At 35.6% G+C, this 24,909-nt stretch overlaps 1 protein-coding gene across 15 annotated transcripts in view; it reads left to right on the forward strand.

The window, feature by feature from the left end:
- Positions 1-24,909, forward strand: part of ATP2B1 (ATPase plasma membrane Ca2+ transporting 1) — a gene marked incomplete at both ends in the record, with an annotated part of 64,657 nt that overhangs the window by 35,918 nt on the left and 3,830 nt on the right. For 8 of the 15 annotated variants that reach the window (XM_080706153.1, XM_080706159.1, XM_080706154.1 and 5 more), the window contains 9 exons: positions 345-582; positions 7,388-7,567; positions 8,206-8,293; positions 8,664-8,770; positions 15,917-16,108; positions 16,349-16,562; positions 17,000-17,211; positions 18,667-18,774; positions 20,559-20,741. In XM_080706153.1, the coding sequence (XP_080562279.1) occupies positions 345-582; positions 7,388-7,567; positions 8,206-8,293; positions 8,664-8,770; positions 15,917-16,108; positions 16,349-16,562; positions 17,000-17,211; positions 18,667-18,774; positions 20,559-20,741 (1,522 nt within the window). Of the gene's footprint in view, positions 1-344; positions 583-7,387; positions 7,568-8,205; positions 8,294-8,663; positions 8,771-15,916; positions 16,109-16,348; positions 16,563-16,999; positions 17,212-18,666; positions 18,775-20,558; positions 20,742-21,123; positions 21,278-24,909 lie in introns of all 15 variants that reach the window. The other 7 variants (XM_080706157.1, XM_080706151.1, XM_080706155.1 and 4 more) reach the window with 5 other exon arrangements.

Genomic DNA, 24,909 nt, shown 5'->3' on the forward strand with positions numbered 1-24,909 from the left:
TAATTGTGTTAGAAAATGGCCAAGTATATAGTTAATTTTCCCTTGTGAGCAAGTTTGTGAAAACCCAACAGCATAAAATTTCCAAAAGAGGTTGGAAGAATATCTTTAGTTGCTGATAAAGTTGAGAACTATCAAATGAGAACCATACAGATTAAAACTGTTTCATAAATGGGAGGAGGGAAAGCAAATATGACCTAAGCCTATAAAAAAATGCAACAACATATAATTCTCTAAATTCCAGATATGAGAGCCTATGATTTCTCACCCTTCCAGTTCGCTTAAATGGCATTAACCATTATTTTTTGTTAATTATAATGATGTTTGGATTCAACATTTCCTTTTAGGTGTTTCAAAATCTTGAGTGCTAATGGTGAGGCAAAAGTATTCAGACCAAGGGACCGTGATGATATTGTAAAAACTGTGATTGAACCAATGGCATCAGAAGGCTTGAGAACCATATGTCTTGCATTCAGAGATTTTCCAGCAGGAGAACCAGAACCAGAGTGGGATAATGAAAATGATATTGTCACCGGCCTTACATGCATTGCTGTTGTGGGGATTGAAGATCCTGTGAGACCTGAGGTGGTGAAACATTCTGTGTTCTGCATGTGCAGAATCTCTTAACTATAGAGGATCTAGGCATTAACTTTAACAAGTTTGCTAGTAAAATTTTTGGTGTTTTTGATTTTACCTTTTTCTGTGTGAACTCTAGATGAGTGAAATAATAGTAATAATAGTGCTTGTGATATATATGCTACTTTTTTTTTTAATGGTGTTTAGATAGCTGCTTCTGGGATCCTGTGTGTTTATAGCACCATAACATCTAGCACAGTGCCTAAAACTAGATAGGTGTTTCAATTGCTATTTATCTTAAATTAATAATAGAGGCTATTAAATGATTTACTATCATAGTGCTAAGACCAACACTATTCAGAGTTTTCCAGGAAGATAGAAACATTGTATTATTTGTTCTTCAGTGTAGTAGCCACTGGTCACTTGGGTTGACGGAGTTCTTGAAGTATGGCTAGTGCAAACCAAAAACGGAGCTTTTTAATTAAAAATTTAAAATCTGGCTAATGGCTACCACAAGTAATGGATGGCAAACCTCTTTAGGCTTTGCTGTTTTTATTTCAATCATTTTTGTGATTTTTTTTAAGTTTATAGAACACCCGACTGTTTTCCAGGCACTGTCCCAGGTACTAGAGACATAAACAGTTTATAGATCCGCTTCCTGCTCTCAGAAGTCACTGCTTTGGATAGGACTGTACTAATATGTTATGATTCAAGATTTAATGCATTTATCAGTATATACAGAGCATGTTACATGAGCAGCAACATGAGCTTTCAGCCTAAAGAAATAACACCTTTATGTGCCAGATACTATGCCAAATGCTTTTTGTGTATTATTTCAGTATGTGTTTACATCTAGTGTTGGTGGTTCTCTCTTTTGACAGATACACTAGTTGAGATGTATAGATAAGGCTCTAGACCCATAGACCTAGTGTGTTCAAATTGTATCTCTGTCTAAACATGTGCCTAAAAGACCACTGTGCTGTATTGCCTATATGGTAATAGAGGAAGTAGGTAAGACATCCTAGAAGTTAGTTACCTGATTGGAGTCTTAAAGGATCAGATGATTTTAGCTAAACAGAGGAAGAGATTGCAAGAGCCAGCAGTCAGTACGCTGACAAAGGAGCAACATAAGTAGAAGTACAAACACAACTAAGTGACTCAAACCTTAATGTACAGAATATATGGTACCAGGAACAGATTTACTTTTAAAATAATTATATTCTAGAAGATGACACCCAAATAGAATGATAGGTACAAGGACAGTATGCCAAGTGTGTGTGTGTGTGTGTGTGTGTGTGTAGGGGGGAAACCTGCAAAGAATACAACTGATCTCTGCTCTCTTAGCCTTTACATTCTGAGTTGCATATAGTAGGAAGAGACTGTAAGGATGGGAATGTGATATTAAAATTAGATGTTATAAATGTATTAAGAGATATAAATGTTGTGCACAGGGTGATAAAATTAAGGTAACTGAGGGAGACCTTAGGAATGTGAGCCAAGGGCCAGGCTCAAATTCACATGCCTATAATATCATCACTTGGGAGGCTAAGATACAAACATAAATATGAGGCCAGTCTCAATAGCTCAGAGAGATCCTGTATCAAATATGTGAGAGGGGAAGGGGGTGTAGCTGGAGGTGGAATACAAAAAAAAAAAAAATTCACCGGGCATGGTGGCGCATGTTTGTAATCCCCACGCTTGAGAGGCTGAGACAGGAGGATCACACAGATTCTAAGCCAGCCTCAGCTACTGTGTGAGACTCTCAGCAACTTAGTGAGACTCTGTTTCCAAATAAAGTATAAAATAGGCCTGGGAAGATAGCCCGGAGGTAGAAAAGCCCCTGGGTTCCACCCCCAGTATCACCAAAAAATAAATAAATAAATATAAATATATATATATATATATATATATATATATATATATATATCTTTTGAGTTGAGATTTGATGGCTTACTATGAACCAGACATATAAATAACAGCAAAAAGACCATTTCAGGCAAACAGCAAAAAATCGAAAGGCTTGAGGTTAAAAAAAAAGTATTGAGCTATTTTAAAAATAGAAAAAGGCTAATGTGGCTAAAAGTGTAAAGAAGTGGGAGATGAGATGACCATTGGCCTTATCAGGCCATAAGTGCCCCCAATTTGTTGTTGTTGTTGTTGTTGTTGTTGTTGTTGTTCTTCTTCTTCTTCTTCTTCTTCTTATTATTATTATTATTATTATTATTATTATTATAGAACTGGGTATTGAACCAGGGGCATTCTACCTCTGAGCACCCCAGCCCTATTTTTTTTTTTTTTATTCTTTAGTTTGAAACAGGGTCTCACTAAGTTGCAGAGTAGCCTCACTAAGTAGCTGAGGCTGTCTACAAACCTCAGTCTTCCTGTGTCAGCCTCCCAAGTACTGGGATTACAAGCATGTGCCACCACGCCCGGCTTAAAAATTTCATTTTTAAATTCAGGTTGGGGCCGGGCGTGGTGGCACATGCATGTAATCCCCGCGCTTAGGAGGCTGAGACAGGAGGATTGCACAGGTTTGAAGCCAGCCTCAGCTACTGTGTGAGGCTCTCAGCAATTTAGTGAGACCCTGTTTCCAAATAAAATATAAAATAGGTCTGGGAGTATAGCCCAGAGGTAGGAAGCCCCTGGGTTCCACTCCCAGTACCACCAAAAAAAAAAAAAAAAAAATCAGGTTGGGAATATGAAAGAGATTACAAAGAAATAAAAGTAGTGTCAGAAAAGGCAGTAAGATTATTGGAATGATCCCAGCCATAGATGTTCATAACTTAGACTACAGTTGTGACAGGGAAGAAGAAAGAGATGATTTTAAAGTAAATGGAGATTAGAGTGCACATACTACATTTGGATATACTGTTTGAAGTAGTATTGAAGAGGTGTCTGAGACAAATGTGTCAAGTGGACATTTGGATATAGGAACCACAGAGAGGTCTAGGCTGGCAAAAATAACTATGAGTCAAGATACCGCCTGGGGAAAATGTGTAGCCAGGAAAGAGGACTTGATGCTAAGATAACACCACAATTAGAAGTCTTATAAAGAAGGAGGAAAGTCTCTAGGTTGCACAACTTGGTGAGTGGTACAAATGATATTATGAGTATCATAAGAGAATCAGAAGATAACAGCCTTTTCAGAGATCCAGATAAATTCAGTTTACAGTGTTGGAGTTTCGTAACTTGTGAAACATCCAACTGTATGATGTTTGCCAACTTTTTGTTCTGAGAAAAACCATTGAAAGTTTTTTTTTTTTACCTAGTATTATATTAAATTAGGATGTCTGCAACTAATAAGGAAAAAAATATTAATCTATCCATGTCCAAGACACTCTGGCTGCAGAGTTTTATCATTTTTTAAACATATAAGTGGCACTTCATTTCTTTCAGGATCAGAAAATAAGGTGGGTACTTTTACACTGATATGGGATAGTATAATTTAAAGCAGCTTTCTTTGGGTATTCTGGAATGTGCAGTTCTGGCAGAGTGAATCTTGATTAATTAGGTATCTAGAAAAAATCCAGTTTTATTGTATATGTATATGTAGTTGGACAAGATGCTTCTTAGCCTTGCTTCAGTTCCTCATGTGTTAAAGTGGAGGTAGTTTGTGAATTTTAAGTTGACTATATCTGGTGGGTTAGTTAGTAAATACTAGCTTGCTGTTACTTTTTAAGCAGCTTTATTGAGGTATAATTTTACATATACACTTTACTCATTTGACTTTTTATAGTTAAGATTCTTAGTATGCTCACAGAGTTCTGCAGCCTTCGTTAGAGTCAGTTGTAGAACAGTTTCATCACTCAAAAAAGAAGCTCCACAAACATTACTGGACATTTTCCATTTCTCTTCAACCCTGTACCTCCTGGCCCAAAGCAATCACTTTCCTACCTTCTATCTCTATGTGTTTATCAATATGGACTTTAAAAAATATATTTATCATATTATAATTATGTCTAGACCAGCATCTCACCACCTCACCCCCCTTCCAGCAGCTCCCTGCCTCACTCCCATTCCTAACTTTCTAAATCCCTAGTAACTGCTGTTGTACTCTCTTATCTTCTTAGGTACCATTAGCCACATAATTTTAGCCTAAGACCCACCTTTGTCTCTTACTAATTGTTCATCTGGATAGAAATTAATTAATGACAACATAGATGCACCAATTTCAGGTGTATTTTGTCTAAAGTGAGATATCAGGAGATAGTACATTTACACAACTGACTTAAGTTTACAAAATCAAATAGTGATTTAAAAAAATAATCATCTGAGCCAGGCGTGGTGGTGCACACTTGTGATTCCAGCATTTGGGAGGCTGAGACCAGAGGATTGAGGTTCACAGACAGCCTCAGCTACTTTGAGGCCCTCTGCAACTTAGTGAGACCCTGTTTCAAAATAGATAATAAAAAATAGGGAAGGGAGTATAGCTCGGAGGTAGAATGCCCCTAGGCTCCATCCCCAGACTCCTCCCCTCACAAATAAAAATAATAATAATCTGAGCAGGCTCTGTCCTTGACCATTTAGCTTCACCACGAGGACCTGCACAGTGCCTGGTATTTAGTTGGAATAAATTCATGCAGTATCCCCCACCAGTGATCTGAATGACTAAGAAATGACAGGGTGGCCGGGCGTGGTGGCGCACACTTATAATCCCAGCACTTGGGAGGCTAAGACAAGAGGATCATCACACAAGTTCAAAACCAGCCTCAGCTACTTAAATGAGACCATTTCCAAATAAAGTATAAAATAGGTCTGGGAGTATAGCCCAGAGGTAGAAAAGCACCTGGGTTCCATCCCCAGGACAACCAAAAAATAAAAAATAGAAATGGCAGGGTGGAGGAAACATTTTAACAATGTATATTTTTAAAAGTATAGAGAGAGATTTAAGTTTTGAGCAATTAAATTGCATTCATGTTTTAAGATACTGTATCCATGGAAGCCTGTCTAGAATTGTGCCCTTTTTGAAAAATACCCCTGTGGTGCCTATTTCTCCAATGATACCGAATTCAGTAGCTTAATGAATACTAGGCTCTGGCTATGTGCCAGACACTTATTTGTTAAATAAAGGAAAGCTTGTACTGGCCATCAGTAATACACAGATAAGGGAAGGGTTCTACCTTCAAGAAGCTCCTTGACTTGCAAAGAACTTGGTAAACATATCTGTAATATGATGTAATGACCTATAATAGAAAAGTATGTAGTAAGATGAAAATTTTTTTTCTAAGAGCTAGCTCTAGAGTAATTACATTTAAACAATTTAGAAGACAAAAATAAGCAGCCCACAGGCCTAGTTTAGATGTCCATGAACGGCATGTGTGTGTGTGTGTGTGTGTGTGTGTGTGTGTGTGTGTGTGTACATGCATTTATAAAATTTAAGTATTGAGAGATTACAAACAAATTAGAGTTTCTCCTTTGTCTTACACTGTTAAGTTCTATTGACATTTGGCTCTTATTTCAACATGGCAAAAATTAGGCTAGAGCTGAGAAGCTCTTTCAGTTAGACATTTATCTTGGGTTTGTCATTTTTCAGCATGTTTTCCTCATTTATGTTACCAGCATGGCCCTGTAGCTATCTGAATTTGCGACCTCTGCTCTAGTAGGATCAGTATGGATTGTTGGAGAAGAGGAGGAAAGGATTTTCTAGGCAAGTGAACTATCATAGTACAGGCATAGAAATAATTAAATAGATTTCATCTATCAACTTGTATATAACAAAAATTTTAGACATCTAGACAACTATTCTGAGGCTGATTTTTGACTGTGTGTGTGTTGGTGGGGGGGGGGGTGCTGGAGATGAACACTCTTCCTCCAGGCCATACCTCCAGACCTATTTTTTTATGTTTTATTTGGAAACAATGTCTCACTAAGTTGCTGAGAGCCTCACTAAGCTGCCCATGAATTCCTCCTGTCCCAGTCTCCCAAGTACTGGGATTACAAGAGTGTACCACCATGCCTGGCTGACACTTTGTTATACTGAGAATTTTGTGGTTTATCTGTAGCAGCTGAGGAATCATTATTTTTAAGAAAATATATTGGCGACTGAGAAAAAGAACTCTACCATAAAGTATATATGTTTTGTAGGAAGAGCAGTGTCACAGTAGGAATACTCATTTAAAAGCCATTGTAATAGCTTAGGCAGAAGCATTGGGGATATGATGCAAGGGAGGTTTGAGGTAGAGCAGTCATTGGTCACTAAGGATGGGTAAGGCAGGGAAACTGTCTTGAAGAGGAGGTACAAATGACTCAAGTTTCTGTTAGGTAAGTTTAGAAAACATGGTCTCCTCTTAAATTCTGATACCCACTTTTCAGGCCTATGAATCCAGCTCTCACACTGAGATGAAAGAAGGATGTAGATATGGAAGTCATTAGTTCATAGTTGAGGTATCTCTTAAGAGATATGGATTGGGGGGGGGGAACCCCTAGACACCCATAACTCTGTAAAGAGCAACGTTTTACTCAGGTGTAAAGCCTATTACTAGGCAATAAAGCCAGAAAAGTAGAAAGCCAACCAAAAAAGAATTGCCTGGTTAGTGTTGCCAGAGGAAAAAGGTGTGTCAAAAAAGCCTTCATAGACAAGTAGTACAAACAGAGTAAGTAGGGTCGCAACTAAAATTGAAGCCTTAAGACTAGCAGTGGAATAGGAAAGAAGAGATTATTGGGACTAATTTGAGAAATACTGAATATTTCGAGATGCAATTAAAGTTGTCATTAGTTGTAGAACTATGCATTTTTTAATGCATAGTTGTTCAGTGGGATTGTTTTGAAATACTAATTTTCTATCATAATATGATTTTTTTCCTATGTAATCCAGGTACCAGATGCAATAAAGAAATGTCAGAGGGCTGGAATTACTGTGCGCATGGTCACTGGTGACAATATTAATACTGCTCGGGCTATTGCTACCAAATGTGGTATTTTACATCCTGGGGAAGATTTCCTGTGCCTAGAAGGTAAAGATTTTAACAGAAGAATACGAAATGAAAAAGGAGAGGTAAGGATTATTACTTTTTTTTTTTTTTTACATTTTTTTAGTTGATAAACTTACAGTATATTAGGAATTTCATTCAACAGATAACATACTAAGTATTCAGTATATGTTAGGTACTCTATGCAAATAAATACAAGTCCACAGTTTAAGAAGCAAAACTAGCATTCTAGGGACAAGTGATAAGTTGGTCCTGAAGGGTGAGTCTAGGCTACTTTGAGAAATATAAGTCAGAGCATAATGGAAGGTGGATTTGGAAAGGCTGATGTGGAACATATTTTTGGGGACTCCAAAGTCTCAGAACTTTTTATGCTAGAGAAACTCCATTTTATAGGCAATGAGAGGATTTTTCATATTTGATCTTAAAATAATAATGCACATAGCACTGGTTCTTCAGCTTGACCATGCATCAGAGAAGGCTTGAGAGCTAGTTAAACCACAGATTGCTTGGCTCCACCCCAGTGTTTGATAAGGAAGATGTGGGCCTCGCCCAAGAATTTGCATTTCTAACAAGTTCCCAGGAGTTTCTGATTCAGTTGCTATTTTCTCCACTTTGAAAACCACTGATGAATATGGCAGATAGCTAATTTTGAGTTATATGGAACTAGGTTTGGGTACATTTTAACTGTGATAAAAATTTGTAGATTGAGCAAGAGCGAATAGATAAAATTTGGCCAAAGCTTCGAGTACTTGCAAGATCATCTCCAACTGACAAACATACACTGGTTAAAGGTGAGTAGATTTTACAGTTATTTCACATTTCTTAGTATAGAAATGTATCTGCTTCCTAAAATAGTAATAGATACTGCAAGTTAGATTGGGTCATGGGAATCATTTTTTCCAATAAAATCTAAATATGTTGCCTTTGTTATTTTAGGTAAATTGAATTTATCTTCAGTGATTAAAACAGGATATTGCTTTTAATGTAACCTTAGTTTTTAAAAGTTGGTTCTTACCCGGCACCTAATTTGTTTTTATTCTATGTTAGTGTAATTACATATTTTTAACCTTGAGCCTATAAAAGAGACTAGTCAGGATATTCTGCAGATTTACCTTATTAATTAAAATGTTTTTAAAACACAAATATTTACTTTTATTTAAGGTATAATTGATAGCACTGTCTCGGAACAACGCCAAGTTGTAGCTGTAACTGGTGATGGTACAAATGATGGCCCAGCACTAAAGAAAGCAGATGTTGGATTTGCAATGGTAGGAACTTACTTATTCAAGTATTCAGATGTAATTTGCTAGCTGCATTGTTTGTTTTTTGACTAAATTAATATTGACTTTAAACAGTGTCCTTCAAGAACTAATCTTAATTATCACTTAAACTATTGAGTGATAATCGATACGCCTAAGTTGAATTAAAGTCTGAAAATTATTTATGCACTAGCTTTATTAGAAACCATGAATTTGCTGGGCGTGGTAGCACAGGCTTGTAATAGCACTTGGGAGGCTGAGACAGGAGGATCACACAGGTTCAAAGGCAGCCTCAGCTACTTAGGCTCTCAGCAACTTAGTGAGACTTTGTTTCCAAATAAAGTATAAAATAGGTCTGGAGGTACAGCCCGGAGGTAGAAAAGCCCCTGGGTTCCACCCCCAGTAACACACACACACACACACACACACACACACACACACACACACACATAAAGAAACCATGAAATCTGTCTAGAAGATATTTTCTTTGGACAATTAAAATAACATCATGCATTTAACTTGTACATATGAGCCTTATAATGACTTTATTAAGCAGGACCCAGGCTTAGCATGGTGGCATATTTAAATTTAAAATTTGAGTCGAGCATGGTAGTGCATGTTTGTAATCTCAGTACTTGGGAGACTGAGACAGAAGGATCATCACAGGTTTGAAGCCCCCCTCTATAATGTAGGCTCTCTACAACTTAGCAAGACCATGTTTCCAAATGAAAAAATAGTTCTGGAGGTACAGCCCAGAGGTAGGAGGCCCCTGGGTTCCATCCCCAGAATGACACAAAAAATAATAAAAATTTTAAAAATATGCCTAAGAATCTTCTACTGAACTAAAATACCATCTAAAGAATGATCAAATGTCAATATTTTATATATACATGTAATTTTTTACTAAAAAAATCCCATTTTACCCCAAGTCCTCAAGTTAAATAATTTTTCTCTTCATTTTGCTTTTGAAAAAAATACTAGTACATAACCACAATTCTCAAATCCAAAACTCTCAGAACTGATTTTTTTTTTTGCCAAAATGGCAGCCTAGTCATTTCTTACATCTCATTGCAAAGTTTTGCATTTGAAGTTTTGCAAGTATGTATTTTCATGATATATCCCCCTGATCTTTTGCTGCTAGAATTAAGGAATTTAGAAGAAAACCTACTGTGGTGGCAAACTTTAAACAGGAATGAGGGAGATGATAAGAGAAAATTGTGTGGGTAAAATATCCTCAATCAGAAAGCAGTGAATCCAGAGATTCCCACCCTGTTCTATACCAAATTCATAGGCAGGTGTATTGGAATGAGCTTTGGAAGACTTGTAAAGATTATCTGAAGTGCTCTCCCTTGTGTCTCAGCAAACAGAATGACTAACTGCTGCACTTGAGCATTGAGCCAGGACTTAAATTGCTGCAACTTTAATTCAATAGCTGACCAGAAAAGCAGTTGTGTAGGATGCATTTTACTATTTAAAAAAAAAAAAAAAAAAAAACTTTCCCAAACTTGGGTGTGTGGGAGATCCTATTGGTCTATGGATAGTATTGTACAATGATGGGTGGGTGAGTGGGTGGGTGGGTGGTTGGTTGGTTGGTTGGTTGGTTGATTGGTTGGTTGTTAAGCTCTGAGGTTTTAGGCCCAAATTTTCCACTGTTTTTTAATGGCAGCTCATCAAATATGTAGACATAGACGTATGTGCATGTTTATTTTTATGACTTTGTCTAATTACACTGTACCAATAAAAATATAAAAAAATAAAAAGCATAAGTGCTTAGTAGCTTGGAAACCAAACTCTTCTTCTTCAGAAGAGTGCTTTACTCTTCTGATGAAGTAAAGTAGTTTTGAAATACAAATTTGTATGGTATACAGTTCAGAGAAACTCATTTTAAAAACCTTAAACTTTGTAATTGAGCCAGGCGTGGTGGGGCATGCTTGTAATCCCCATGCTTGGGAGACGGAGACTGGAGGATCGCGCAGGTTCAAAGCCATCTGCGCTGGCTTAAGAGACTCTGTTTCCAAATAAAAAGTATAAAAATAGGTCTGGGAGTGTAGCCCGGAGGTAGAGGGTTTCCAGGAACCCTGGTACCACCAAAAAAAAAAAAAAAAAAAAAAAGCTTTTTGATTGAAAAATTCTCAGACTTATTTGTGTATGGAACTAGTTTTTTGGGGTGCCAGTTATTATCTTAAAGTTAACTTTTCAAGGATTTTAAATAAGGAAATGATGAGATTTGCAATTGTAAATTATAAGACATGACTAGTGTCAGGAAAACCTGTTGCACTTAGATGTATTAAATATGTTAAAAGTAAAATATTGAGATTAGAAGCCAGGCGTGGTGGCACACACTTTTAATCTCAGCATTTGGGAAGCTGAGACAGGAAGATCACAGTTTGTGTACAGCCTCAGCTACTTACGCCCTTTACAACTCAGTGAGACCCTATTTCAAATAAAGATTACAAAAAAGATACAGGACTAGAAGTGTAGCTCAGAGGTAGACTGTCCCTGGGTTCTATTCCTAGTACCCCCCCCAAAAAAATTGAGATTAGGAGCTTGACACTAAAATTTTAGAGTTGTTTCTTCACTGAATATCTTGAAGAAATATATAATTTTAGCTTTTTTTAACCTTCAAAAGGAGGGATTCATTTATTCCACTGACTAATATCTTCATTCAAAGATAAATATTTCTTGAATAGTTGTTATATATTAAACACTGTACTATATGTTACAGAAATAAAAGATCAGTATGAACACATTCAAATGTATTAAAATGTTGAAAATGCTTAAGATAATAACAATCATAAAGACTGTTTTCCAAACCACCCTATCAGTCTTAATCCTGAAACTAAAATAGGGTAAGGGCATCATAAATAAAAATAAACCATAAAACATCTTCACTCATAAAAATTAACATATAATGATTAAGCAGGTGGACATTACTAAGCAGTATAATATTGAATGAGTAATTAATCATTGGCAGAGTCTATCCTAAAGAATACAAGGATAGTTCAACACTAGAACTTATAACATGATAGTAAAGAAGAAAAGTATATTAATGTAAAAACACTCTGAGAAAATTAACAATACTTATTTTTAATCTGTAAGCAAATTTAGAGAGAAAGAACAGGCAATGAACAAAAGCTAAAATAGTAGGGTAGTGGGAATACACCGATAAAGTATATTAAAAGGAAGGCTATACAAACTCCGTCATAATATAAACTTGAAAGGGACATTGATACTTTTACTAATTATATATGAAAGTAAAATCACATGCATGTATTCATTGACCAGCCCCTGTATGTATTCATTGACTGGCCCCTCAGTTTTGGGTTGTACAGATTCTTTGCCAGAATATACCAAAGAAGAAAAAGAGGTGGGAGGCAAACTTTGAGCTAGCTCATTAGTGCTCTGTCTTCCTGTATTTATTTCTCAATGTTCCCAAGTAGCTGTCTGTCCATTCTGTCCAGGTTTTATAAGTGAGTTCACTGGGAGATAAAAGGTTGTTTATTCTATCTTTACCCAGTTATATTTCATCTTCTACCAGTTATATTTTAATTTTACCATTAGTGTCTTTCTTTGTAGAAAACTTTTTTTTGTTTTAAATTTTAACCAAGTATATTTCTCATCTCCTTTATATCTTCTAAAAATGGTACCAGTGTTAGGATAGATATTGTCCACCAAACTTTTTTTTACATTTTTAATTTTTTAATTTTATTTTTTTTAAATTTGGCACATGGTAGTTGTACATGATAGTGATCATACTTTACATTCTTGAATATCATAATAGAATATTAAAAGTAATAATTGCCTAAATTTCAACTTTGTTTTTTGCTTAAAAAAACAGTATATGTATAGCATTGTAAATGTCAAGTTCCAAAGGTCCCTACCACATACTATTTCTTCCACCTCATTTTTTGGCTCCACAAAGGAAAACAATTATTTTAGCTGTGTCTTTTTCTTTATATCTCTAAATTACATGTGCTAGTGCTCTTTGGTTATTTTTGCTGAATTTATAATTTTTTTAAACATTTATTTATTTGTTGTGGCACTGGGGATTGAACCCAGAGCAGTCTACCTTCGAGCTGTATGTATGCCTAGTCCATTTATTTATTTATTTAGTCATTCATTCATTCATTTATTGATCTTGAAACAGGGTCTGACTAAGGTTACTGGGCTCGATAGGTTGCTGAGAGTCTCAAAAAGTTGGTGAGGCTGGTATTGAATCTTGGATCCTGTTTCAGCCTCCCAAATACTGTGATTACAAGCATATGTCACTGTGCCTGGATTTAATATACTTTTATTGGTACATTATAACTGTACATCATAATGAGGTTCAGAGTGATAGGAACAAACATGCAATTAGCACTTGGTGTGTTTCCCCCCAGATCCCACTCTGCTCACTTCTCCTCCCCATACATATTATTAAAATTGGTATAGATTACTTCATATATGCACTTATCATCATTAGTGGTGGTGGTGGTAGTGGTGGTACTGGGGATTGAACCCAGAGGCATTCTACCTCCAAGCTACACCCCCAGCCCAATTTTATTTCTAATTAGAAACAAGGCCTAGCTGACTTGCTGAGAGCCTCACTTAGTTGCCAAGGCTGGCGTCGAACCTGAAGTCCTCCTATCTCAGCCTCCTAAGTATTATGATTACTTAGGAAGGATTACTTAAGAAATAGTATGTGGTAGGGGGCTTCGGTACTTGACATTTACAGTGCCATGCATGTACTGTTTTGTTAAGTGCATCAACGCCCCCAGTTCATATTATTATTTGAACTGTTTCTTTCATCAAGTCATCTTCTCCCCTCCCCCAAACCTTTTTTACTAGTATACTGGTCTCTCTCTGCATGTTTTGAAGTCCCTTTTGTTTCCCAGTTTCTCAGAGAAAGCATACAACCTTTCACTTTTTTTTTTTTTTTTTTTTTTTTTTTTTTTTTGGTGGTACTGGGGGTGGAACCCAGGGCCTGTCTACCTCCAGACTATACTCCCAGACCTGTTTTTATATTTTATTTGAAACAGGGTCTCACTAAGTAGCTGAGGCTGACTTTGAACATGTGCAGTCCTCCAGTCTCAGCCTCCCAAGTGCAGGGATTACAAGTGTGCGCCACCACACCTGGCCAACCTTTCACTTTTTGAGACTGGTTAATCTCATTTAGCCTAATATTCTGTAGTTCCATCTATTTTCCTAAAAATTACATAATTTTGTTCTTTGGGACTGACTCAAATTCCATTGTGCTTATATACTGCTGGTTGGTAATTTATTCTTCTGTTCATGGGCACCTAGGCTGGTTCTATAATTTAGCTGTTGTGAATTGTGCTGCTATAAAACATGTGCATGGATCACTATAGTGTTCTGACCTCACTTCCTTTGGAAAGATACACAGGAGTGCTATAGCTTTGTCATATGGTGGTTCCCTTAGTCTTCTGAGAAATCTCCACACTGATCTCCATAGCAGCTGTAACCAATCTGCAATCCCACCAACAGTGTATTAGGATTCCTATTTCCCCACATCCTTGTCTGCAAGTTTTATTGTTTATCATCTTGATGGTTGCCATTCTAATTAGAGTTAGATGGAATCTCATTGTAGTTTAATTTGCATTTCTGATTGCTGAAGATCTTGAACATTTATTCATATATTTATTGGCCATTTGTATTTCTTCTTTTGAGAAATGTCTGTTCAGTTCAGTTTCTCTCCCTTTTTCATTGGGTTTGGGAGATTTTTAGTGTTTTTAAATTTAACTACAGACTTCCCATTAAGGAAGATGAGGAATTCACACTTTTGTAGGCACACACACAGGCATTCACCATCTTTCCTTCATATACATTCATCCTCACTATCTAGCTCATCATTCTTCTGGTAGGGTTATTTTACATTTTGGTTAGATCAATATGTGGCCCTTATAGTGACTATAAATACCTTTGCAAACTGAGCCACGTGGTCTACTGATAATTACTTTCCCTTCCCATATAATGTTTTATATTTCCTACAAACTATGTTTTTCATTTATTTAGTTTTAATTTTTATTCTGTGCTTTCTTAAGTTTTAGGCTTACTTCTTTTATATCCTTAACACAAACCATCCCCAAATTATCCTTTTAGGACATAAGAGGCATCTAACACTCTTACCAATAATCAAAAATTGATTATCCATTTCAAAAATAAAGAGAAAGAATAAGCATTTATTGGCTTGGATCCAGAGCCACTTTTATCTACTTAAAGAGATACTTCCATCCCTTTTGACATGCTTTAATCTGGCAGTGGAGAATGGCCTTTTGCAAGGATTTGAGTAAAGGCTCTGAGAATCTAAGCTGCTTTTTCTTTTAATTTTATTAGCCCTATAACAAACATGCAGAAAAGTACCCGAGTCATAAGCATACAACTAAACACATATGTTCTATGCAGGACCCTGCCTATATACAGGAGCCCCAGTCTGCCTTTTGCCTGTTTTTGAGCTTTGCAGAAGAATCATATATTTATAACATTGAGTCCATATTATATTCAGCATTATATTTATGAGATTTGTCTATTTAGGTGAAATTCACTCATTTTTATTAATCCATGGTATATTAATACATCCCATTCTACTGTTGATGATGTTACTAGTTTGAAGCTTCTAAGTGCTTCTTCAGTTTCTTCAGTAGACCTTCAGAAGATCCTCTCTTTTCATCTCTACCCCTACTTCTAATGCAACCGGACACTGTCAAATCCTGACATTCATAGTAGGATTCTATATTACCAAAAAAAGGATACTTGTCTGATTTCCCTACCATCCGCTTTAGGAGTCAGCTTTCTTGGGGCTGCTGCATTGTTTACCATTTGTTTATCTGCTTTCCAGTCTCTTAAGGTGTTCTTTCCCTTTATTTTTATCTTTGTAAATTTTTTTCTTCAGTATACCTTTTTGTGTGACATTTGGGTAATGCTTTTGTTCATTCTTCCATCTTTAACCCTACTTGAACTTTATCTTCTGTGGTTCACTCATAATGTTTGATTTCTGCTAAGCCAGAATGTCTTTTTCAGTTACAGTTATGTTATTATCTTCTTTAAGCATAAATTTAAATCACTATTAAGTATAATGGTAAAATTTGTATTGTACATTATTACTTTGAATGTTAAAATTATATTTTAAATAGTCTCACAGAATTTTCTTTTTAACAGGGCATTGCTGGAACTGACGTAGCTAAAGAAGCATCTGATATTATTCTCACAGATGACAACTTTACAAGCATTGTCAAAGCAGTTATGTGGGGACGAAATGTCTATGACAGCATCTCAAAATTCCTTCAATTCCAACTTACTGTTAATGTAGTAGCAGTCATTGTTGCTTTCACGGGCGCTTGTATTACGCAAGTAGGTGATGATGTGTTTATTAAAACTTGGTTTTTTTTTCATGAAAGCAAATATGTATATAGTCTGCCTTTTTAAAGTACTTAAGTATTTAAATAAGTCAGTGCTTAATATTTTAGGTTAATATTTGTAAAAAATGTAATCCTTTTCTGCTGCTAAAGTTTTTAGATCCTAAAGTCTTCCTGAGAATTGCTGAGCCTCTGGATAGTTGTGAATGTCTATTAGGAAAAATATCTTTTTTAGGATTCACCACTTAAGGCTGTACAGATGCTGTGGGTAAACCTCATAATGGATACACTCGCCTCCCTGGCTCTGGCAACGGAACCACCCACTGAGTCTCTCTTGCTTCGGAAACCTTATGGTAGAAATAAGCCTCTCATCTCACGCACAATGATGAAGAATATTTTGGGTCATGCGTTCTATCAACTCGTAGTAGTTTTTACACTCTTATTTGCTGGTAAGAATTCAGTGTCTAGTAAAATTTTGGTTAATTGTTCCATTCTAAGTTAATACTACCCAACATGCTTTAGAGTTACAGATTTTCAAGAGCCTACATTCTGTTCCTGGTTCCCTCTTTATCTTTAATTTGTCCTCATCAAGGACTGTTTAGTCAGTTTGGGGAGGCAGTATGGTAGATGGTGGGGGTAAATAGTTTTGATTGTCTTGGTTCTGCCACTAGCCTAGTTGCCTGATCTTGAGTATGTCACCATACTTTGAGGGTGCTTTTAGGTTCATCACCTAAACAAAGTACTAGATAATCCTAGGTCTTTTCCAACTCTCTCTGTGCTGTTAATCCAGATAAGTAGTGTGGCTAGGTTTATTATTGCATAATTCCTTGAAATGTTAAATTATTTTGTATGATAATTACAAAATAGTAATTCTTTATTCTTTCAGGAGAAAAGTTTTTTGATATTGATAGTGGACGAAATGCTCCTTTGCATGCTCCTCCTTCGGAACATTATACTATTGTTTTTAATACCTTTGTGCTGATGCAACTTTTCAATGAAATAAATGCCCGGAAAATTCATGGTGAAAGAAATGTGTTTGAAGGAATTTTTAATAATGCCATCTTCTGCACAATTGTTCTAGGCACTTTTGTGGTACAGGTGGGTAAACTGGAAAAGATAGCTTCAAATGTGATTACTATATGAGATATATTCACTGAACAGGTACCTTATTCCAGAGCTTGACAGCTGTGTGGGGAGGGTACCTCTTGATGGTCTCTAGAGTTTTTATGTTGGTTTAAAATGCATGTTAAAGAATAGGAAAACTTGATCTCTTGTTCATAGAAGTCAAAGCCACAACTAACTGAACAATTTTATTTCTTCTAACACTCAAATGAAAAATTATTTCATATGAAACTAAATCAGTAGTTTAGTTTCAGAACTCTCAGGAGAACAGTGGCTATGGTCAATATTCCTAGGAATGGGGACATTACTCTGGGGCCAGAGTAATGGATGATTACATTATTGATTGTTAATTATTATTAATTAACCCCCCCAGCATATTAATGTCTGCCTTTTTATATCCCTTGCTGTATGAATTTAAAAATCTACATGTTTAAAAATTTTAGGAACTTGTTAAGTAAATATTGAACTTTTTCACACATTATTTTCTTGGTTTACAAACAAAAATCATTTCAGTTTTATCTCTATATACAAGTCCAGACCTGATTTTCAAATCATTTATAATCTGACTGAATGAGCTACAAACTAATCTTTCAACTTTTATCTGGAGAAGTGGACAAATAATCTTAACTATAAAAAAATGAAATTTAACAAATAACACAAATGAAAATTTTGACTTTTTAGACATGTTTAAATATTAACTACAGTTATTTACCAAAATTATTCTTCTAGTTTCAATATTTGACAGCTCTTAACTGACAAAGAGAAACTTGTTAGACTCACAGGAGGGTGAATAGTTTTGTTACTTAATCCTTAGTATTCCTGTATATACTGTTTTAGTACATCTAGAATAAAGGAGGAAGCATAGCACTGTATTAAAGTTATGACATCATTAGACTTCACTATATTAAAGGAGAATAGGTTTCTTCTGAGTACTAACAACCCGAGTTGGCTCATACTTGTTAGAACTTTGCAGATTGTTTTTCTTCTCTTACATTCCATTCATAGTTACCCTTACATCTAAATGTTAATTAGGATTGGAGAAATACATAGAAGGCAAAAAAAAAGTTTGCATATTTTGTTCACTATTCCATAGCATTTGGGTTTTTTCCACAAAAATATACTATCTTTTGTTAAAGACTTAATATAGAAACTACAAGAGAATATAATTATTTGATATTATATTGGAAACAATGTAAAGTCACTTAATCATAATTTTTTTAAACTTTTAAGCATAATTTAAACATAAAAAGTGTATGCATTTAACATTTGAAGCAGAGATTTTACCTTATTCCAGCTGTCTTATTTTCATCTGTGACTATTATACCAATTGTTCACCTTGAGTTTTAGAAGACATATATTTGATGTTTTTTAAAATATATGAATTTTAATATTTAAAAGATTTAAATATACCTACTCTTGATTATTCCTCAGATAATAATTGTGCAGTTTGGTGGAAAACCTTTCAGTTGTTCAGAACTCTCAGTAGAACAGTGGCTATGGTCAATATTCCTAGGAATGGGGACATTACTCTGGGGCCAGGTAAAAATCTCATTTTTGTTAGAACCTAAAGTGATTTTTGAAAACATTTTTATTGTGTATTTAGGTCTATTACTGGATTCTGTTTAGTTGCTATTTGGTCAAGAAAGGGCATTCAGGGATTTTTTTTGAAATTGTAGTATTTGTTCTAGTATGTCACTTGTTTATTTTGCCTGTGGTTTATGTTTATTTTTTAACTTTTTTGTAACAAATGTTGTAGCACTTATTAACAATGATGTCTTTGTTATAGTTAGTATGCTAATATCTGTATCTTTCACTCTACCTAATTTTACATTTTCAGAATAAAATATTTTTTAAAAATGTGGAAAATGAATGTAATTTAATTCAAAATGTAAAATAGGAAAAAATTTTGAATTTTAGTTGGAGACTTTTTGTATTAAAATAATGTTATCTGGAAAACAAACACAAAATGGCACTTCAAGACTACTTGGATAGAATAATGTTAACAGTGTATGTATTAAAATGACTGAAAAATGAGATATACCTCATCTTTACTATAGTCAGCCTACTTGCAAGTGCATGTCATTGTTTTTAAATATAAGTAATAATGTGTGCATTGTTCATTTTAAGCCTATTATTATTACTGTAAAACTAAGCTGATAGTATCTACAAACATTTTCATTTAAATTAGCAAGTTATGGTATATATCTTGTATCTTTATTCTGCAAGTCAAAACAGATTTTCAGATTTTACTTAAATTTAATCTTTATGCCTTTTTATCTTACTTTTTTTCTTACCTTTTTCTTAATTGTGTTTTTAGGTTCTGAGTTTCTCTTAGTCATTTTGAAGACTTCATAATTAGAGCTCTATCTTTTAAGTAGGATCCCTGTTTGGTCCATGTTTCTTTCTTGGTTGCCATTCTGATTATTTTATAATATTCTTTGATAGGCAGAGCACAACCCTACAACATCCAAATCTTCTGGCTACTTTCAGGAAGAGCAAACACAGTATAGCATACACAGTCAACAGGCTTAAAATGGCATGGTCTATTGATTTGAAGTGTGCAGTGATAGAAAGAACACTGGTTTTGGTGGCCAGGAGAGCTGGAGCCCTAGTCACTGCCTGAACAAGTCACTTCATGTATATCTGAGCCTGTTTGACCTCAGTGAAATGCGTTGGTTGGACTAGAGGTTGTCCAGGCTACTCCCATATCTAACTACATGCTGTTTCCCCGATAAACTTCTATAGGGAGTGTCTCTTAACACTTACAAGCTAGTATATACACGTGGTGTTTGGGGTATCCTCTCTGGTCTCTGAGGTATCTGTTCCTAATATGGCATCATTATCAGTGTTGATTCAGTTTTAAGTAATTGCATTTTATAAAAACAAGTAGATTTAATAAAACTATTTCTAGTATAACTGATTTCCTCTATTTTGGTAAGCTTTTACTCATTGTAACACTAATTTAAGCTTGTCTTACATCTGATAAGACCACCTGCCATTTTCATTTTATTTGTAGTAAATACAATTATAGGAGTTTTAAGTAAATATATATGGGAGCATGGTTTATACAATGTTCTGTTGTAAATGTCTGAATTAAAATATGAAAACAAATGTAATCAGGTTAATTCCTGTTCAGGAATACTTTTTGTTCTTCAGACTTAAATCTTTTGTTCTGAGAGAGAATGTCTGATCAGCAGATTCTCATTGCTTCGTTGGTAAAGATGGTCGGATATTTTTGCAGTTTTTAATACTTTTTGCATAAAGTTGATCAGTTTAATTATATTTGATGTGATTATTTCTAAGTGTTTTCCCCTATATTGTAGCTTATTTCAACAATTCCAACTAGTCGATTAAAATTCCTAAAAGAAGCTGGTCATGGAACACAAAAGGAAGAAATACCTGAGGAGGAATTAGCAGAGGACGTTGAAGAAATTGATCACGCTGAAAGGGAGTTGCGGCGTGGCCAGATCTTATGGTTTAGAGGTCTGAACAGAATCCAGACACAGGTATGGGCCTGGTAAAGAGGTAGGAAAGATGATGGGAGCCAGGGCTTTTGACCTGGGGAGGATCACATGTGCTTCTTAAGTTCCTTTCTAGCCCTCCCAACCCTCAAAATTTATTCTTTTGAAAAATACTACTGGTGGTTGGAATGAGTGAAACTTTTCACTGATTATGAAAGAATGTATTTTATATATGCCCATAAGCTCCTTTTCTCCTACCTTTATTTATTTATTCTTTTCATCTCAAAATGCTATTCTTGCCTATTTATCTGCTCTGTATAAAGTGCCTTTTTCTTTACTTTTTATATGTTGATAGATGGAATGGTCCTTTCTCTTGTTCTCTCTCTCTCTTGCTGAGCAAGCTGTCACAATCTCTGATTCCTTGCAGATGGATGTAGTGAATGCTTTCCAGAGTGGAAGTTCCATTCAGGGGGCTCTAAGGCGGCAACCCTCCATCGCCAGCCAGCATCATGATGTAACAAATATTTCTACCCCTACACATGTAGTGTTTTCCTCTTCTACTGCTTCTACTACTGTGGGGTGTGAGTGTGTGTTCCTAAGTGCATGAAATTAACATTTCCTACTTCACACACCTAACGTTTCTCATTTTCTCCTTACTGTTTAAATTCATTGTTCAGGCTTTTCATAAAGCTTTCTTTTCGTAAAGTGGATTGAGACCTCAAAGTGTTGTCATTGTTGTTGTTTTATTTCTTAGAGGGCTAGATAACAGGTGGGACAATTGTAACCAAAGATTAGATAAGAAATCTGTGAGCTTGCCTTTGCTAACTCTTAGAGTTAATATGGGGAATAAAACTAGTTTAGAATTTGTGAAACTACTATAAATTTTTGAGTATATGCCTTTAAATATGCCTGCACTGCATGGTTTCCAAAAGCATGTGATTTAAAGCTAACAGAGTCAGGAAATTACACTTTACAAAGCTAAAAATTAGTTTATTCACATTTCAAGATTCATCTTGTCCAGTTTGGGAAGTAAGTTAGAGCCTGAAGAAAAGTCCTCAGTATATATAGTCGATTGCTTGACTTCTAAACCTGACCTTTGTTTTTCTTACTTTGAATTTTTTATTTTTTGGAGGAAGACCCTATATAAACTTTTATGGTATTTACAATTTTGGGGGGTTCCCCATTTGTAAAGTCATTTTAATTTTAAATTGCATTAAAGATAAATTTTCTGTTTTATAAAGAGTAAGGAAAGTTTATTATTAACTGTTGAACCATTCCATTTTGTAACATCTACCAGTTGACTAAAATAACAAATTTCAGGTTTTCACTAAATGGCAAACTCCTCAAAGCCTTATAACCTGTATGATCTTTTGTAAATCAGGGTCTTCAATCTATTTCATGGGTTTTCAGTATCTTGAAGCACTAAGAATATAAACCCAACCCACCTCCAGAATTGCTGAGATTCTTAAGGTTAGACTTGTATTGGGCAGAGACTGATCTTTGCATTTGTATTCAGCCAGTTAAGAATTGGAGGAGACTTGGCAGGCTGAGGAGAGGGAGGCTTAAGGGAGAAAGAGCACAGACTGTTTACTCAGTGCCTATTTATTCACTGCTGGCTCGAGTCATTTTTATTTGATATTTTTAACAATATTGTAAAACAGGTAGAACAAGAACTGTCCCCATTTTACAGGTGTGAACACTGACTTGGAATTTAAATAACCTGCTCATGGCTAATAAGCAGAGGCTGTATTGTGTAAAGCAAAGTGCAGACAAGTGGTCTAAAGACAAACTGATCCTCATTGGGATTTAGTATTTACTTGGACAGAGAGGAATCTTAAAAAAAATACCTATCCGAATGAAATGGTAAATGTAAATTACCTGGCTTTATGCTTGGTACAATAAATTCAATTGGGGAACACGCCACGCCACCCCAACGGCCTCCTTTATCTGTGGATTTCACACTTATCTTTGGCTCTCTAGAGCTTCTTACTACCCAGCCCTTGATGATAAATACCCCACGGACACTTACGGAAGGCATCCTGTATGTTGAGCCTGTTTCAGTAAACTCTCCAGAACCTAGATAGTTTAGTGAGGGAAACAGCAGTTAGACATTTCTACATATTATGGCAAGGTCCTCAACCTACCTTGGAAGTCAGGAAGAAATTACCTGAAGGAAATTACTTCTATTTCTGAAATTTTTAATAATCATTCCATTAACTATGTATGCTAACTTAAAGAATTTTAAGTGGTAGAATAAAAGATTTAAAAAATAATAATAATCCTAGGAAGCCGGGTGTGGTGGCTCACACTTGTAATCCCAGCTTGGGAGGCTGAGACAGGAGGACCGCACAGGTTCGAAGCCAGCCTCAGCTACTGAGTGAGGCTCTCAGCAACTTAGCGAGACCCTGTTTCAGATAAAATATATGTCTGGGAGTATAGCCTGGAAGTAGAAAAGCCCCTGGGTTCCACCCCCAGTACCACACACACACCAAAAAAAATACATACATAAATAGCCGGGCATGGTGGCGCACGCTTCTAATCCCTGTGCTTGGGAGGTGGAGACAGGAGGATAGCACAGGTTCGAAGCCAGCCTCGCTGGCTTCAGAGACCCTGTTTCCAAATAAAATATAAAATGGTCTGGGAGTATAGTCCGGAGGTATAAGGGTCCCATCCCCAGTACTAATAAATAAACAAATAAATAAATAAATAATCAATCAATCAATCCCAGGTTATTTTTCAAAGTTGAGTAATTGCATATTGAATTTTCTCAGAGAGAAACCCACCTGTGTTATGTGTAGTGTTTTAAATGATACGAAATAGGATGGTCTCATTTTTTATTAAGGAACATAAATGGTTTGGGGGGTATTATTGTTGTTTTTGAGCTATATAGTCTCTCTCCATTACTGTCCAGTTCTTCCATTTTAGTGCATTTTGGGGACAACTGGAGAAATTTGAATATTTACTACATATTTGATAATACAGTGCTATGAGTGTTAAATTCCGTTAATGTGATAATATAGTGTGATTATATATATGACTTATTCTTAGGAAATATTTAGGGATGATATGTCATGTGTACCACTTTCAGAGACAAAAGTATTAATATATATGCTGCTACATTTTTAGAGCTATCTCATTGAATATCAGGCTTTGGGCAACAATATTAATCTCTTCTGCTGTCAAAAGTTAAGATAGTATTTAGAAAATGTGTGGTTTTGTAGGGTACCTGATTTTGTTTTGACTGGTTATTTTATTGTTTACCTTGATAATCATATTCAGTTTTTTAATATTATTCTATGATTATGATAATCACTTTGCCAGGCGTGGTGGTGCACACTTGTAATCCCAGCATTCTGGAGGCTGAGACTGGAGGATCGCGGTTTGTGGACAGCCTTAGCTACTTAGTGAGGCTCTCTGCAACTCAGTGAGACATGGTTTCAAAATAAAGAATAAAAAAATAGGGCAGGGGGTGTAGCTCAGAGGTCGAATGCCCCTGGGTTCCATCCCCAGACCTGCAAAAAAATATAATCATCATCATCATCATCATCATCATCATCATCACTTTGACTTTTTTGTTTAGCATATGTGCTTCATACCTGCTGAATCACTTACTTCATTAGAATTTTTCTGAGCATAGGAATTTTGAATTCTTCTACTTTAAGAGGTATAATTATCTATGGTAGGTCTCTATACATGATAAAAATCGAATGATTTAAAAAACTGAATAAGCCAGTCATGGTGGCTCATGCCTGTACTCCCAGTACTTGGGAGGCTGAGAGAGGAGGATCACAGGTTCAAGTTCAGCCCCCACAACTTAGGCCCTTCGCAATCTAGTGAGATCCTGTTTCAAAATAAAACATAAAATAGGGCTGGGGGTGTAACTCAGAAGTAGAACTCCCCTGGGTTCAATCCTATTACCACAAAAAAAATTTAAAAGAATAAATAGGCTTTAAGTGGTTAAGAGCAGGGAATTAGTGTTACTTGTTAGGTTTTTGCATAAACTGGATTCTTTGTGGTGTTAATAGTTTCTGTCTCGCTAAAATATCATGCATTATTCTTTTCCTCAGAATTACATGTAGAAATTAATGAAGGTTAAAAACACTTGTAAGGTAGTAGCTCAGTGTTAGTCAGCTTTCTGTCACTATGACAAAATGCCTGATGTAAAAAGAAAAGATTTTTTGGCACACAGATTTGAAGGTCCCAACCCATGACT

The sequence above is a fragment of the Muscardinus avellanarius genome, assembly GCF_963383645.1.
Source record: "Muscardinus avellanarius genome assembly, chromosome: 11".
In the NCBI taxonomy this organism is placed as follows: domain Eukaryota; kingdom Metazoa; phylum Chordata; class Mammalia; order Rodentia; family Gliridae; genus Muscardinus; species Muscardinus avellanarius.